The 15,021-nt window shown below is 46.1% G+C and overlaps 1 protein-coding gene across 1 annotated transcript in view; it reads right to left on the bottom strand.

Annotated features, from left to right (window-relative positions):
- ANKRD29 (ankyrin repeat domain 29) overlaps positions 1-15,021 on the bottom strand; it is a 44,190-nt gene that overhangs the window by 18,763 nt on the left and 10,406 nt on the right. The window contains exons 4-6 of the mRNA XM_074985824.1: positions 14,442-14,540; positions 9,588-9,686; positions 3,775-3,873 (exon numbers count right to left, since the gene is read on the bottom strand). Coding sequence (XP_074841925.1) covers positions 3,775-3,873; positions 9,588-9,686; positions 14,442-14,540 — 297 coding nt within the window. The remainder of the gene's footprint in view (positions 1-3,774; positions 3,874-9,587; positions 9,687-14,441; positions 14,541-15,021) is intronic.

Below are 15,021 nucleotides of genomic sequence, written 5' to 3'. Positions count from 1 at the left end.
CACAGCGCTATACTTGGCAACCCCCCACCAGGATGTTGCGGAGCCCCATCCTCCACTCCCTGCATCTATATCTATAAATAACATTTCTACATTCTACATGCTTATTTTCTTATATGTGCTGTAAGATTTTGTTTTCAGATGAACAAAACTGAAATTTCCATTGGTTTGGATTTTCGGAGACAGGGTGGGGAGCCCTAGCTAACTACAGGGATGAAAAGGGGGACCTGACATAAAACGTTTGCTCGCCCCTGCCATAGCTCTCAAATAAATAGTTCTCAGCTGCCTGACTCACTGCAACTTGCTGGGCAACTCTGGGTAGGAAGTCAGACAGGAAATATAGGAAGAGCTGGACAGCCTGTTCATGTGTATTCCCATCCTGTGTGCTTCTACTGCCTGATTTTCTACCGGCTGTAACCAGTAAACCTCAGCCAGCCAATAGAGACATACATGAACAATGCCAAATATTTTAAATGTACATGTTAAGTGTGCTGAAGATTCAGGACAGTTCTCTCGTCTGACCTGGTTCAGCAACCCATAGATGAGACTTTTTGACGTAGATTCAAACACTCTGGGAAGCCTCATTTTCAAACATAGGGATCTAAGTAGGACGTGAAAAGCCCACATTTGGATGTTCAGATTGGTCACTAGGATAAGCGTTCATTTTGCTTTCAGGTGCTGATTTCAGCATCCAAAGGCAAACAGTTGGCTAACCTACTAAGACTTCCTCTTTGAAAAGTGGGCCCACTGTGTACAGATATAAGGAGGCAAAATTACAGATACAGTAGAAACCTAACATCTCCGTTTACTTCCTGATGTAGTTTAAAATGTTTGCATTCTCTTGAAGCCCGATTCAACTCTACTTGACTTTACATTGATCCAGCAAACCACTAAGCACATGATGTAACAAGGCACAAAAGCAGCTCCACTGCATTCAGTAGAACTACTCTCAGGCGTAAAGTTATGTAATGATTAAGTACTTTGCTGCATCAGAACCTAAAGAGTAACGAAATGGAAACAGGGATGGCAGTGTATACAGGAACCAAGGGTGCGTTTACACTTGCATTCCTCTTTCGAAAGTGGTATGCAAATGAGGCAAATAGAAAATGCAAATCAGACATAAATTTGCATATTTGACACCTCATTTGCATATTCTAATTTCAAAAGAGCTTCTTTTGAAAGAAGAGAGCCAGTGTCGATGCTGCTCTTTTGAAAGTAAACCCCATCTTTGAAAGAATCCTTCTTCCCATTAAATAAAGGGAAGAAGGATTCTTTCGAAGAGGGGTTTACTTTCGAAAAAGCAGCATCTACACTGGCTCTCTTCTTTCGAAAGAAGCACTTTCAAAACTGGAATATGCAAACGAGGTGTCAGGTATGCAAATTTATGCCTAATTTGCATTTTGAATTTGCCTAATTTTCCATACCTCTTTTGAAAGAGGAATGCAAGTGTAGACGCACCCCAAATGTTTAATGGTTAAACTGCAATTTAAGACTGATTGTTACTGTGTAATACAGCAGGAAATAAAGTCAAAGGGTTTTTTTAGTCAAAGATTAACTTTGATACTAAAGACATAGCTGTGGTAGGGTTTTAGTAAGTATATAAGTCTGACTGATTGACCTCAGCAGGGGATATGTGGAGTGCTACCTAGTGCTAGTGTTTTCAGATACAATTTTAAAGGGACATGAGGATATTAGGGGTGTGTCTACATGGCAAAGTTATTTCAAAATAATGGCTGCTATTCCAAAATAATTTTGTGAATGTCTACACACCAAAACCACTATTTCAAAATAATTTTGAAACAGTGGATGGCTTATTTCCAATTCTGTAAACCTCATTCTGGCCATGTCTACACTAGCACCAAACTTCGAAATGGCCACGCAAATGGCCATTTCGAAGTTTACTAATGAAGCACTGAAATGCATATTCAGCGCTTCATTAGCATGCGGGCGGCCGTGGCACTTTGAAGTTGACGCGCCTTGCCACCGCGCGGCTCATCCTGACGGGGCTCCTTTTCGAAAGGACCCCACTGTAGCCAGACATGAACCCCTCATTTGGCCTTTTCTTCCTCTCCCCCCCCACTGGGAGAGACAGAGAGAGAAACAAGCAGGGGAGACAGGTAGCCTTTGATGTCCTGAAAATGCAGGTGTGCTGTCTCGCCCAGTCTCTCTACTATATACAAAAACCAGACAGTAAATGGGCTAGCTAATGGCCACCCTTCTGGCTGAACTCAGTGATTGACACGCCTGATCACTTCCCCAGGAAGAACGGGGAACCCCCGCCCATCACCTCCAAAGGTGCCCAATTGTCCACAATTCACAGGTGCAAATTGAGCCTTGCACCTTCCCTGGGAAACCTGGGGTTCAAAACACATTCCTCCTAATTGGCCACTTAAGACCAGGAAAAAGCCTACATAACAAAAGGGGTATAAAGGGGTTTGGCAGCCCACCCCCCTTTGAGTTTCAATCACCTACACCTGCTGGTCAGGTCTGGAATTAACTCCCGAGACCGGGGACGCCTGGTTCGTATCTACTTCTTCCCGAGGGATTGAGAGAAAGATTCTGGGTCACACCGGATCCAGGAGGCAGGGGTAAGAATTACACCTGTATTACACTTCTTTCCTATAGGAATTGAGGGAAAGACTCTGGTTCCACCAGGTCTAAGAGGCAGTGGTGAAAATCACACCGGCAATGTGCCTTTCTTGTGTACACATTAATTGTATTAGTGTAAGCTAGCTAGTTTGTCTAAAACTTTTCTTAAGTTAAATTGTGTTGTTTCCCCTTTAAAAACCACGAGTACTAACTTGTACTTTAATCATTTGTCTTAGTTAAATTGCTTCTATCTTTGTATAAATAAAAAGTAACTGTTAAAGCCTCTCTAAGTGTAATTTTCCTCTTGCTGCTGTACCCGAACTAAACACAAACCAAAGAACCCAGCCTGCCCTGGCTGCTTAGCGTAGCTGCTGGTGTGGCATCACCCCCTTTGCCCCACCAGACCTTTAGCTGGCACCTGGGCATCGGCTCACACCCACCTACTTCGAAGTCCCCTTATTCCCATCAGCTCATGGGAATAAGGGGACTTCGAAGTAGGCGGGGTCCTTTCGAAAAGGAGCCCCGTCGGGACTAGACATGCGGCAGCAAGGCGCGTCAATTTCGAAGTGCCACGGCTGCCCACATGCTAATGAAGCGCTGAATATGCATTTCAGCGCTTCATTAGTAAACTGTGAAATGGCCATTTGCGTGGCCATTTCAAAGTTTGGGGCTAGTGTAGACGTAGCCTCTGTGAGGAATAGCACCTATTCCAAAATAGATGTTTTGTAATAGGGGCTGAACAGAGAGGGAACAGCGGCTATTTCAAAGTAAGATATACCGGAATATCTAATTCCGAAATAAGGCTGCTGTATAGACACAGAATTTTGGATTAGAGCCCCTTAAGGCCTTAAGGGACTGGCGACAGGGTAGGGTTTAGCTGGCAGAGGCACATCCACATGGCCTCTGGAGTGCTGGCACTCTTCTGCTGACGCCAAACTCTTGCAGGGCTATGGTAATGGGTTTCGGGAATATGCAAATGGCATGCCATTTGCAATCCCAAAAAGCTCATTTTGCATAGCTCTGCCAGCAGCAGCACTGGGTTGAGCGCTGTGTAGACCCAGCCTCAGTATCTAGCTCCAGCTGGAAGACTGACTCTCTTAGGGTCTTTGAAAATTCTAGCTGTATTTTTAGCAAGGGAATGTCAGTTAAATGCCGTCACTGTTTTGGTAGTGCAGTGCTGAACATTACCTGCCTTGGCTGGTTGATCTTTGCTCCTGAAGATAATAATACTCTGATGACGTCCAGATAACCTCCTTGGGCAGCCAGAAAAAGTGCAGTAGCTCCATCCTGAGTAAAAATAAATAAATCTTCTTAATTGGTAAATCTACACTAGATATTTACATCAAAACATATTTCCCTTCCTGTGCCATTATACAATATATAAGCAGCTACACACAAAGAACTCCTCACCACAAAAATCCTGAGTAAGGCCACAGCAAACTAGACTGGATACAGCATTCATCCTAAGTATACAAACGTAACATCTGCTATCAGGGGACAAAGCTGAGATCTGAACACACGGTCTAGCATGTTAGGAACGTTACATCACCAAAGCACTTAAGCCCAAACTTATGCAGCAAAGTTCTGAAGTGCTTTGCTAAAGAAGGATAGACTTACATGTATATTTAATATTAAGCACCTGAGTAAGGTCTTTGCTAAATTGGGGCCTCAAAGTACTCGCTTCTGCCACTCAGGCTCAAAGAGTAACTCCTTCGGCTGACAGTTGAGTAGACTCATTTCCACAGAGCAGCCACAAAAGGAGGTTTTGCACTACAAACACTTACCAGAGGTCTATATACAGCAAGGTAGTTTATGGACCCAGTTGGAAAATTATGTGTTTTGTAAAAGCTTCTGAAAGAAATTAACAACTTTTGTTTTTTCAGAACATTTCCCTGAAAGTTTTTGGGTTTTCAGCAAAAACATATTTTTTTAAATTGTCCTTTTTTTAGCTTTTGAAAACCAAAGCCGCCTGGTTCTGTGTTAGGTTTTCAAAAGTCAAACTTCTATTTGGTTCTTTCAGGAAACTATGAAAACAGGCCTATTTTTTATTTCAATCATGTTTCAAAATTTCAACAGGCTGTGTCCTATCTGACTAGTTAGGAGCGGAAACCTGTAGTATGAATTGGGACAGGCATTTGGACATGATGCAGTCTCTGCCAGTATAGATCCCAGTGAGGTGCATATGTAGGGAAATTTGTTCCCATTGTGGTTAAGTGCAAGTGTTCTAGTTTGAATGGGCAAGCACATGAATAAGGTACTAAAGCCCCTCTACACTGCATGCTCCCCAGGCATATACAGGCTAAAGGAAGTACTTTAGCAAAAGCCCCTTGCCTAAATGTTGGATGGTGCATCACTACTTTGGGACTAACTGCAGTTTTCTATACTCAGCTGGGCTACTTAGACTGTAGAAGATCTTACTTCTTCCAGTCACCATGGACCTGACCCAGCATTAGTGGGTTGCAGCGGTCCTTGTTTCAGGGAGGAAATGTGGGAATCAGCTGGGGGGGTCTGACAGACTCAATAGGGATAGGATTTATTTCCCATATTTCTCTTTGACCGGGATTCTTACATTTCATGTGTTTCAGGGCTTGCTTATGTGGCAAGCCATAATATGAATCTACAGTACACAGCTTGCTGTGGAGTAACATCACACGTGAACATTCATAAGGTGCAGTGACAATCCTGGAGTGTGGATGAGCGTACTACTACCTGAAAGGGCAATACACTGAGCTACACTCTGGGATTTTCACTGCGTTGCCGCAGCGTCCACATGGGATATTACCGTATAGCATGCTGGTGCTCTGTAGATTCACACTGTGGCTTCCCAGGCAGTGACATACGGGGTTGACAAGCCTGTAGATTTTTTATAGTCAACTGTACACTGATTTGTTCCACCATACAAGTCATTACGGGTTACCGGGCACACTGCAGGCTAGATTGTATCTGGCTAGTAGGCAGGTGCACAGGGTTGGTTATTTGTTTAGCCCCTTTTGCAGGCCTTGCGCATTAGACAAACATGACCGGAGGTTCCTCTTTCAGAACAAATAAGCCGTGTCTACACGTGTACGCTACTTCGAAGTAGTGGCACTAACTTCGAAATAGCACCCGTCACGGCTACACGTGTTGGGCGCTATTTCGATGTTAACATCGACGTTAGGCGGCAAGACGTCGAAGCCGCTAACCCCATGAGGGGATGGGAATAGCGCCCTACTTCGAAGTTGAATGTCGAAGTAGGGCACATGTAGACGATCCGCGTCCCGCACCATCGAAATAGCGGGGTCCACCATGGTGGCCATCAGCTGAGGGGTTGAGAGACGCTCTCTCTCCAGCCCCTGTAGGGCTCTATGGTCACCGTGTGCAGCAGCCCTTAGCCCAGGGCTTCTGGCTGCTGCTGCTGCAGCTGGGGATCCGTGCTGCATGCACAGGGTCTGCAACCAGTTGTCGGCTCTGTGGATCTTGTGTTGTTTAGTGCAACTGTGTCTGGGAGGGGCCCTTTAAGGGAGCGGCTTGCTGTTGAGTCCGCCCTGTGACCCTGTCTGCAGCTGTGCCTGGCACCCTTATTTCGATGTGTGCTACTTTGGCGTGTAGATGTTCCCTCGCAGCGCCTATTTCGATGTGGTGCTGCGCAACGTCGATGTTCAACATCGACGTTGCCAGCCCTGGAGGACGTGTAGACGTTATTCATCGAAATAGCCTATTTCGATGTCGCCACATCGAAATAGGCTACTTCGATGTAGGCTTCACGTGTAGACGTAGCCCTTATGTTCAGTTATCTGAAAATTGCTCTGTATTACACCACCAAGGTTTCCTTTTCATAAGTTCTCCTTCACTTCACCATTCTGCTAACGTTCAGTCATCTTATAGACTGAAGATAAAATCCTGTTGGTTTTGAAATAATTGCTCTGCCAGGCATAGCTTTGAAATCCCTCTTGCACGGACGCTCGCCGGTCACGTAGGCAGGCAGACACCACCATCCTGCACACTCACTTCTGCTCACAATGCAAAGGAAGCAGAGCTAACAATGGTTTTCCCATGAATTCACTTTTATTTTTTAACAGATGTTATTGCACAATGTAGGTAACTCAAAACAAGCTTATAAATAAAATGGAGAATACTGCTCAGTTCCTGAAGAGAGGGCAGGGAGGTTACTTTATTGCCTTCACATCTAGCTGCATGTGTTGAGTTACACCTCCGTGGACATACTAAGCATTCCCTGCCCAGAAGTGACAAGCTTGGCTGATTATGGCCCTGCAGGCAAAAAAAAATTATTCACTGTGCAACAGCTAACCCAGTGCTTGTCTTGCCAAGAGGGCAGGGGACTGGACTTGATGACCTCTTCAAGTCCCTTCCAGTTCTGAGATATACGATATGTCACACACAGGGGAAACTGGGTCTTTAGGGCTTGACATGCTAAGATGTTGAATAGCATCAGGATGTCAGTGTGGATGAAGGCACTCAGAACACTCTGGGAGCATTCTCCATTATGGGAGCACCCAGTAGAGTTAGCTCAGAGAACTTCTTAGCACCCCCCTCCACCCCTGGGGAATCACTTCATTTTTATCAGTCTAGGTTGCCTGGAGTTAGGCAAGGGTGCTGGTTATGCTATTTTTGTTTTATTATAGCGCAGGTTGTATGTAACTCCACTATAGTAAATCAGATGGGGATTCAACCAGGGCCTGATCAGCCTGTCCCCACTGAAATCCAGCTGATTGATGTCCATCGAGTCATTTTTATCAATTATTTATTTTGTTTTCAAAGCCTTATCAGGTGAGAGAGGTACATTCCCCCAATATCTTCACTTTACCTGAATGTCAGCATGTAATGATATTTAAAAAGGTAAGTGCAGTTGTACTTTTAATGATACCTGCCTGTCAAGATAAACACTAAGGCCACATCTACACTAGCAAGTCCTTTCAGAAAATCAGGCCCTTTTCTGAAAGAACAAGCGGAGCGTCAACACACAAAATGCACTCTTTCGAATTCCTTTTGAAAGAACATGGTGCTTCTTCCAGAGGCCATCTTCCTCTCCCAGAGTGCCTTTTTCCAAAAAATTCTTTCAGAAAAAAGCATGTGTAGACGCTCCAGAGGCTCTTTGTTCAAAACAGCAGTTCGTGGTGCTGGATTTTTCAACCCATGGTCTATTATTTCAAAAGAGTGGGGGCTGTATGGACACCCTCTTTCAAAAGAGCAGATTGCTCTTTTGATCCACTCTTTTTGTTTGTGGACGCGCTCTTCCAAAAGAAGATCTTACGGAAGATTATTTTTTGAAAGGTCACTGTAGTGTAGATGAGGCCTAAAGGTCTGATCCTCCACTACTAGGCAATATCTGTAGCTCTTCACTTCAGAGTGTAAACACTATCATTCTGATGTGGTACCATTTGACACTCACTTTGAACAGCTGTAAAAAAAAAAACAACAAAATGGACAAGAAGAATCAGGACATCAGATTTTAAATTTTCCCTTTTAGTAACAATACCCCTAAGGGTATGTATGCCCTAAAAGCACAGTGACAGAAGGTGTTCACCGATCACTATCCTCTAAGAGTAGGTAAGCAAAAGAATTTTTTTTGTTGACCAAGCAGTATCTACACCTGGGGTTAGGCTGGCTTAATTACATCACACCGGGAGTTAAATTTTTTCACAGGCTTGAGTGACCTAGTTCAGATGGCCTTACTTTGTAATGTAGATCAACTAAATGTCTTTTTCTAGCTTTGTACATACCTTCCAGTGTTGTAAGCAGCACACAAAAGCCGTGTCTACACGTGCACGCTACTTCGAAGTAGCAGCACTAACTTCGAAATAGCGCCTGTCACGGCCACACGTGTTGGGCGCTATTTCGAAGTTAACTTCGACGTTAAGCGGCGAGACGTCAAAGCCGCTAACCCCATGAGGGGATAGGAATAGCGCCCTACTTCGACGTTCAACGTTGAAGTAGGGACCGTGTAGTCGTTGCGCGTCCCGCAACATCGAAATTGCGGGGTCCACCATGGCAGCCATCAGCTGAGGGGTTGAGAGACGCTCTCTCTCCAGCCCCTGCGGGGCTCTGTGGTCACCGTGTGCAGCAGCCCTTAGCCCAGGGCTTCTGGCTGCTGCTGCTATAGCTGGGGATCCATGCTGCATGCACAGGGTCTGCAACCAGTTGTCGGCTCTGTGGATCTTGTGTTGTTTAGTGCAACTGTGTCTGGGAGGGGCCCTTTAAGGGAGCGGCTTGCTGTTGAGTCTGCCCTGTGACCCTGTCTGCAGCTGTGCCTGGCACCCTTATTTCGATGTGTGCTACTGTGGCGTGTAGACGTTCCCTTGCAGCGCCTATTTCGATGTGGTGCCACGCAACGTCGATGTTGAACGTCGACGTTGCCAGCCCTGGAGGACGTGTAGACGTTATTAATCGAAATAGCCTATTTCGATGTAGCGTTCACGTGTAGACGTAGCCAAAATGTGTAAAGAGAGAACCTTCGATGAATGCCTTACTGCACTGAAACTAAGACTATCAGCAGCAGATGAATTATAAAGCCCATGCTTTGTTTGCTCTTCTAAGTGGTTCCCCCTGATGACAGGGTGGCCTAGTGGCTAGGCCCCTTGCAGAGCGTAGAGGCCCAGGGTGTAGGTCTGCAGCCCATCTCTAAGGCCTGTGGTCTTAGTTTGGGGCATCGTCCCATGAATCTAGCATTCCCTCTGCAGCAGCGGGGTTCTCTGGGGTTCTTGCTCTTCTCTGACTGGGAAAGGGTTTGGAGACTCCTTCCTCCGACAGCTGACCTGGTGGCAGCTCTGACTCAGGCCTGTCATGCACCAGAGCCAGCTCCTGCCTCTTGGCTGGTCAGCCCCGAACTGGGCTAGCTTCTCCTCTTGTGTACTGCCTCCAAGCCTGACACCACCTGCAGGTGAACCGGGATGGGGCCAATTGGTTAAACAGGCTCTGTCTAACCACTGCCTTGCCCAGCTTTCCTCTTACTCCCATACAGTTCCACTGTTAGTGTTGTTAATATCTATCTTCAATGAACTTACACAAAGCTGGTCATGTACATTTGCACCATGCTTCAGTAGAGTTTCCACCACTCTTGTGTGGCCATATTGACAAGCTGCTAACAGAGCAGTACCGCCATCCTGCAAAGAAACAAAGAACAGGCATGATAAGAAAAGAAGGTAAATTCTATGCAGAAAAGGTGTGTAATACCTAAGCAAGTGCTGAGTACCTCTCAGAATCTGGTTCATAGAAGTTATGCATTATCCAGAAAATTGTTGTGAGTTGTCCTTTGAGTCTTTTCCTTCTAAGTTAGACCACAGCTCTGTCTGAGGGGCTTTTCCTCCCAGGTCTGCAATACTTACAAACTCTGTTCTGACTCTCCTTTCCCCCCTCTACAAGCTTACTTCCCTCCCACTCCTACTCCATCCTGCTTCCCTTGTCTGGTTACCTGGACCGTCCATCTACCTCAGCTATGCAAATAGCGTAGCTGAAGCCAACAAAACCTGCATGTGTAAGATCGGTGGGCGCTGCTCTCCCATTGATGTTGGCTACTCTTTTCATCTTTGTGGAGTCTGGCATCAATGGGAGTAAGCTCAGAGATCCATTTATCTTGTCTACAGTAGAGCTGTGTCTACACGTGCACGCTACTTCGAAGTAGCGGCACTAACTTCGACGTTAGGCGGCGAGACGTCGAAGTCGCTAACCTCATGAGGGGATCGGAATAGCGCCCTACTTCGACGTTCAACGTCGAAGTAGGGACTGTGTAGACGATCCGCGTCCTGCAACGTCGAAATTGCTGGGTCCTCCATGGCGGCCATCAGCTGGGGGGTTGAGAGATGCTCTCTCTCCAGCCCCTGCGGGGCTCTATGGTCACCGTGGGCAGCAGCCCTTAGCCCAGGGCTTCTGGCTGCTTCTGCGGCAGCTGGGGATCCATGCTGCAGGCACAGGGTCTGCAACCAGTTGTCAGCTCTGTGTATCTTGTGTTGTTTAGTGCAACTGTGTCTGGGAGGGGCCCTTTAAGGGAGAGGCTTGCTGTTGAGTCCGCCCTGTGACCCTGTCTGCAGCTGTGCCTGGCACCCTTATTTCGATGTGTGCTACTTTGGCGTGTAGACGTACCCTCGCAGCGCCTATTTCGATGTGGTGCCGCGCAACGTCGAAGTTGAACATCGACGTTGCCAGCCCTGGAGGACGTGTAGACGTTGTTCATCGAAATAGCCTATTTCGATGTTGCTACATCGAAATAAGCTATTTCGATGTTGGCTTCACGTGTAGACGTAGCCTAGATGTGATAAATCAATGGCTGGTGGATCAATTGCTGCCGCACCAATCCATTACATAGTGGAGATGAGCCTTAGCCCCAGAAGGTGACTCCTAGCACACCCTGCCTCTGATGCACTGGACTAAGATGCATTCTGCCTACTTCAGTTCTAGGAGCCACCAGATCCAACTCAACGGCAATTCTCCTTTAGCCATAGCCCTGACATCCTGACACACCCTGCCTCAAACTCACTGGTTCCCTGCCTGAGAACTAGCAGTAGGGGGAGTCAGAGACAGTCAGACACAGGACTGTGCTGTTAGGTGAGCTGCATATTGAACTGTAGAAGCACGCACAGCGCTCAGACCAGAGACCAGAAGCAAAAGACCTTGCCACTTCAGCTAAAGGTAATTTCTCCAGGTGTCCGCTGCAATCACCTCTTGTTATGGGCACTGTGGGTCAACCCTCAGAGGGAGACAGGACCCCATTCATTACATTCGTATAAACAGTAAGGGTCACATGAAACTTAACTGCCACCTGGGAAGGAAAACAGCTGCAGTGCCACCAGTAGAGAGGCTTCATCAGGAATAGCTAGCAACAGAATGTCTAACTTGCCATATTTTCAAACAGTTGCCATCCCAAAAAAGTGTAATTCCCAGGTTGGACATTCCCCCAACACCCATAGCTACCAGTGGTGGAAATGAGAGCTGTTCCCACAGGACAGAAGAGACAGCCAGATTTGAGGCTCAGGGTGGGCCAGCAGCAGCACCAGAAGAGCTGGGAAGGGGAGGAGGCAACAACAAGGTCTGTCTCTGGGGGGTTATGATGAATTAGCAGCTCTGGAACAGTATGTGACTGTGACCCTAAGAGCCTCCCAGTTCAGAGGGCAAGGGGTCCCCCATATGTAGCAGTGAGCCATAGCTGGCCTGACGAGCTCATGTACCTCAACTAACTGTCATAATCAGTACCAACAATGTGGCATGTAAGGTATCATATATGAACTGGCAAGACACTTGTTAAATATCACTGCACAGTGTATGTCGGAATGCTATATGAAAAATTATACGTGCAGAACTAGAAATATATTCTGATCAGATTTATTATCCCAGTTTCCTTCCCAGGCCAGTCTCCACATCTAGCTTCAGTGTCCAAAGACTAGTCTCACCATCCAACCTCGGGCAGGTCTACACTAGACCTGAAAGTTGATCCTGTATTACATAATTCCAGCTACAGAATTGCGTAGCTGGAATCGATTTATCTAGGTTCGACTTACCTGGCTGTCCTCACTGAGGGAGGCTGATGGGAGAAACTCTCCTGTGGGCGAATCAAACCCTGGAAGGTTGACCCTGACCGAATCAATCTCTGAGAAAAGGAGATGTACCTGTAATCTCTCCTCAATCCCACATCCACTCTCAGTTTCCTTCCTCAGGCAGTCCCAGTTCCTTCCTTCCCAGCTCTTGATTGATCTGACTGGCTCCCAGTCCTAGGCACCCTCCCCAGGCCTGTCGTTCAGTCTCAGTCTCTCTCCACACATCTTCTCCTTGGCTCCTCGTCCCAGTCTCTTTGGCTGCTTCTACACGTCACTTCCCATCAGAGGTGGCATGGTAATGAGGCAATCTGAAGAAGGCTAATGAGGTGCTAATGTCATATTCAGCACCTCATTAGCATAATGGCAGCCATGTGAATTTTAAAGTGCAGACTTGGAATTGCAGATTGACAGTGCAGATGGGGGCAGCTTCGAAATAAGCGCCCCATTGGACATTCGCTTACTCCAATCTAGTTCTGTGGGAGTGGGGCACTTATTTTGAAGCTGTCCCCATCTACACTGTCAAGCTGCAATTCGAAGTCTGCACTTTAAAATTTGCACGGCTGCCATTATGCTAATGCAGCGCTGAATATGGATGTTCGCACCTCATCAGCCTGCTTTGAATTGCCTCCTTATCATGCCACCTCTGGTGGGAGGTGACGTGTAGGAGCAGCCACATTCTGGTCGGTCCCAGCTGCCTACCTGCCTCCAGCTTCTCATCAGATCATATCATCTCCCTTCTCCTCCCAGACAACTGGCTCGCAGTTCCGTCATCCATTTCGTTCTCTGGAGCCTAGTGCCAGCCTGTCTCTCCAGCTCCCTGTCTCCTTGGCAAAGATGCCCTGACTTAATCTCACTCCCACCCTCCCTTGCCTGCCTCCCAGCTTCCCATCCCCTTACCACACCACTCCCAGGGTGAGCTGCCCCATCCAGCTCCCGATCCCAGCATCCCCTCCCTCCCAGGCTCCTAGTCCCAGTCTCCTTGCCCAGCCAGTCCCAGTCTCTCTTTCCTAAGTTCCAGTCTCACCAGCTTCATTGCCTCAATCCACTCCTTTCCTTCCCCACCTCCAGTCTAGCTTTCGAACCCACTGCATTCAAATAGGCCAGCTTCCTTAGCACCAGCAGAGAGATCCCAGAGCACAAAGGAACGGCGTAGCACCCTGTCCGGAAAAGCTGGGAACAACCATTATAGCAGAAGTCTTTTTAGAACTGACTCCCCCCTGACCCTCCACAGCTCTTTGCTGGAGCATGCTCGGTCGCTCTTTGGGGGGTGACATTTGCACAAGCCAGATGCACACATAGGAGCTGCGAGGGGATGGAGCCTGCTCAGTGAGGATGGAATCTTTGGAGATTTTAGCTGCTAAAATGACTTTAAAAGTCTCTCTTGAACACGTCTGAACTGCAATATTTCAACGGCTTATCACTGGCCAGATTTGGGGGGATTTTCACAGGGATCGCAAAAGGCGCATCACTAACACTCACACTGTCCCCTCACTAAATGTCAAGTTTCTGTTATAAGCATAGGGGAGGGGTGGAAGGGCTGGAGATTTTCACGGAAAAGTTCACCAGAACTTAACATGGGGAAAAAAAAATCACTAGCCTCATTCTTTGAAATAGCTGAACTATTAATTTTTTTTAATTGGTTTGCGGCAGACATTTAGCCAGGAAGAATTCAACTTAATTGTGCAGTTATAATAGAGTCTTATAATGGGAAGTGTCAGGCAGCCTTAATATAGACAGTGCTACCAGTCAACCCTTTAATGCTAACCATGAAGACAAAAAAGTTTTCCTGATTTCTCACATGATCATCTCAAAGCCTGACACAAAGAGATTTTATTTCCCCTCTCTTCACATACATATGGTAACTACTCATGGAGCTATCTTGGACATGGTAACCAGTGCTTTTTAAAATCCAGCTATAGTATTTAACGTTGTACCATCTTACAGCAGTAAATCCCACAAGCTCACTACACACTGTGTTAATTCCTTTTAGTTGTTCTAAGTATGCTTGTCAATAGTTTCATTGCCTGACCGCTGGTATGGGTCAGCATGAGAGGAGGGACTGCTCTCTTCGTTGTAGCTTTCACAGTCTGAAAATATACACCATAATGTCAGATAGAACCAAACTCAAGCAATCAAGTCTAGACAATACAAAGTAGCTCCAAATTAATCTTCTGCCAGGCCAGCAAACTATTATTCAAATAACTCAGAATACACGCAAGCAGGGGAACTCTTTGTGTGACCCTCTTGCTGTAATGCCACATCTCAGATCAAAAGAAAACAAGCCATCAACACAGCGGTCAGTGTTGGAAATAAAGCAGACCAATCTCTTACTTTTGTTTTAAATTCAGTTGAGGCCCCGAATTCAAAGAGAAATCTCACAACATCATTGTGGCCTTGCTGTGCAGCAAAGAACAGAGCAGTTGTGCCGGACTGTAAAGGGGAAAGAAAGGAAATCCTCAAATAAGCAAATGGATAAAATGTGAAGAAAATGTACACTACATTTTTAAACCGAGTTAAAATGGACTGAACTTGAATAACTGAACAAGAGCTGTAGTCGACTAATGAGGATTTTTCACACTACAACATAAATTAGGGTAAGAGGTCATTTCTCATGTGAATGCACTGAAATGTTTGACATTTAAAGTTAGGATTCTGTCTTGGTTGTTTTTAGTAAAAGTCACGGATAGGTTGTGGGCAATAAACAAAAATTCATGGAAGCCCATAATTTGTCTCTATTGGACCACGTTTATCCTTACTGTAACCCTATTGACACCTTAGGACACTAAAATATCCCATCTTGTCTGCTTCATTAGCAAAGGTCTTACAATTGACAGGTAACTTCTTTTGCTGTTATGTATACTCTAAATTCTAAAATTTCCACCCCAACTCATTTGATGAAGTAGGTTTTACC

This window comes from Carettochelys insculpta, chromosome 2, assembly GCF_033958435.1.
Source record: "Carettochelys insculpta isolate YL-2023 chromosome 2, ASM3395843v1, whole genome shotgun sequence".
NCBI classification, from domain to species: Eukaryota; Metazoa; Chordata; order Testudines; family Carettochelyidae; genus Carettochelys; species Carettochelys insculpta.
Note: the sequence above shows the minus strand (reverse complement) of the source record. Positions and strands in the feature narration are given on the sequence as shown.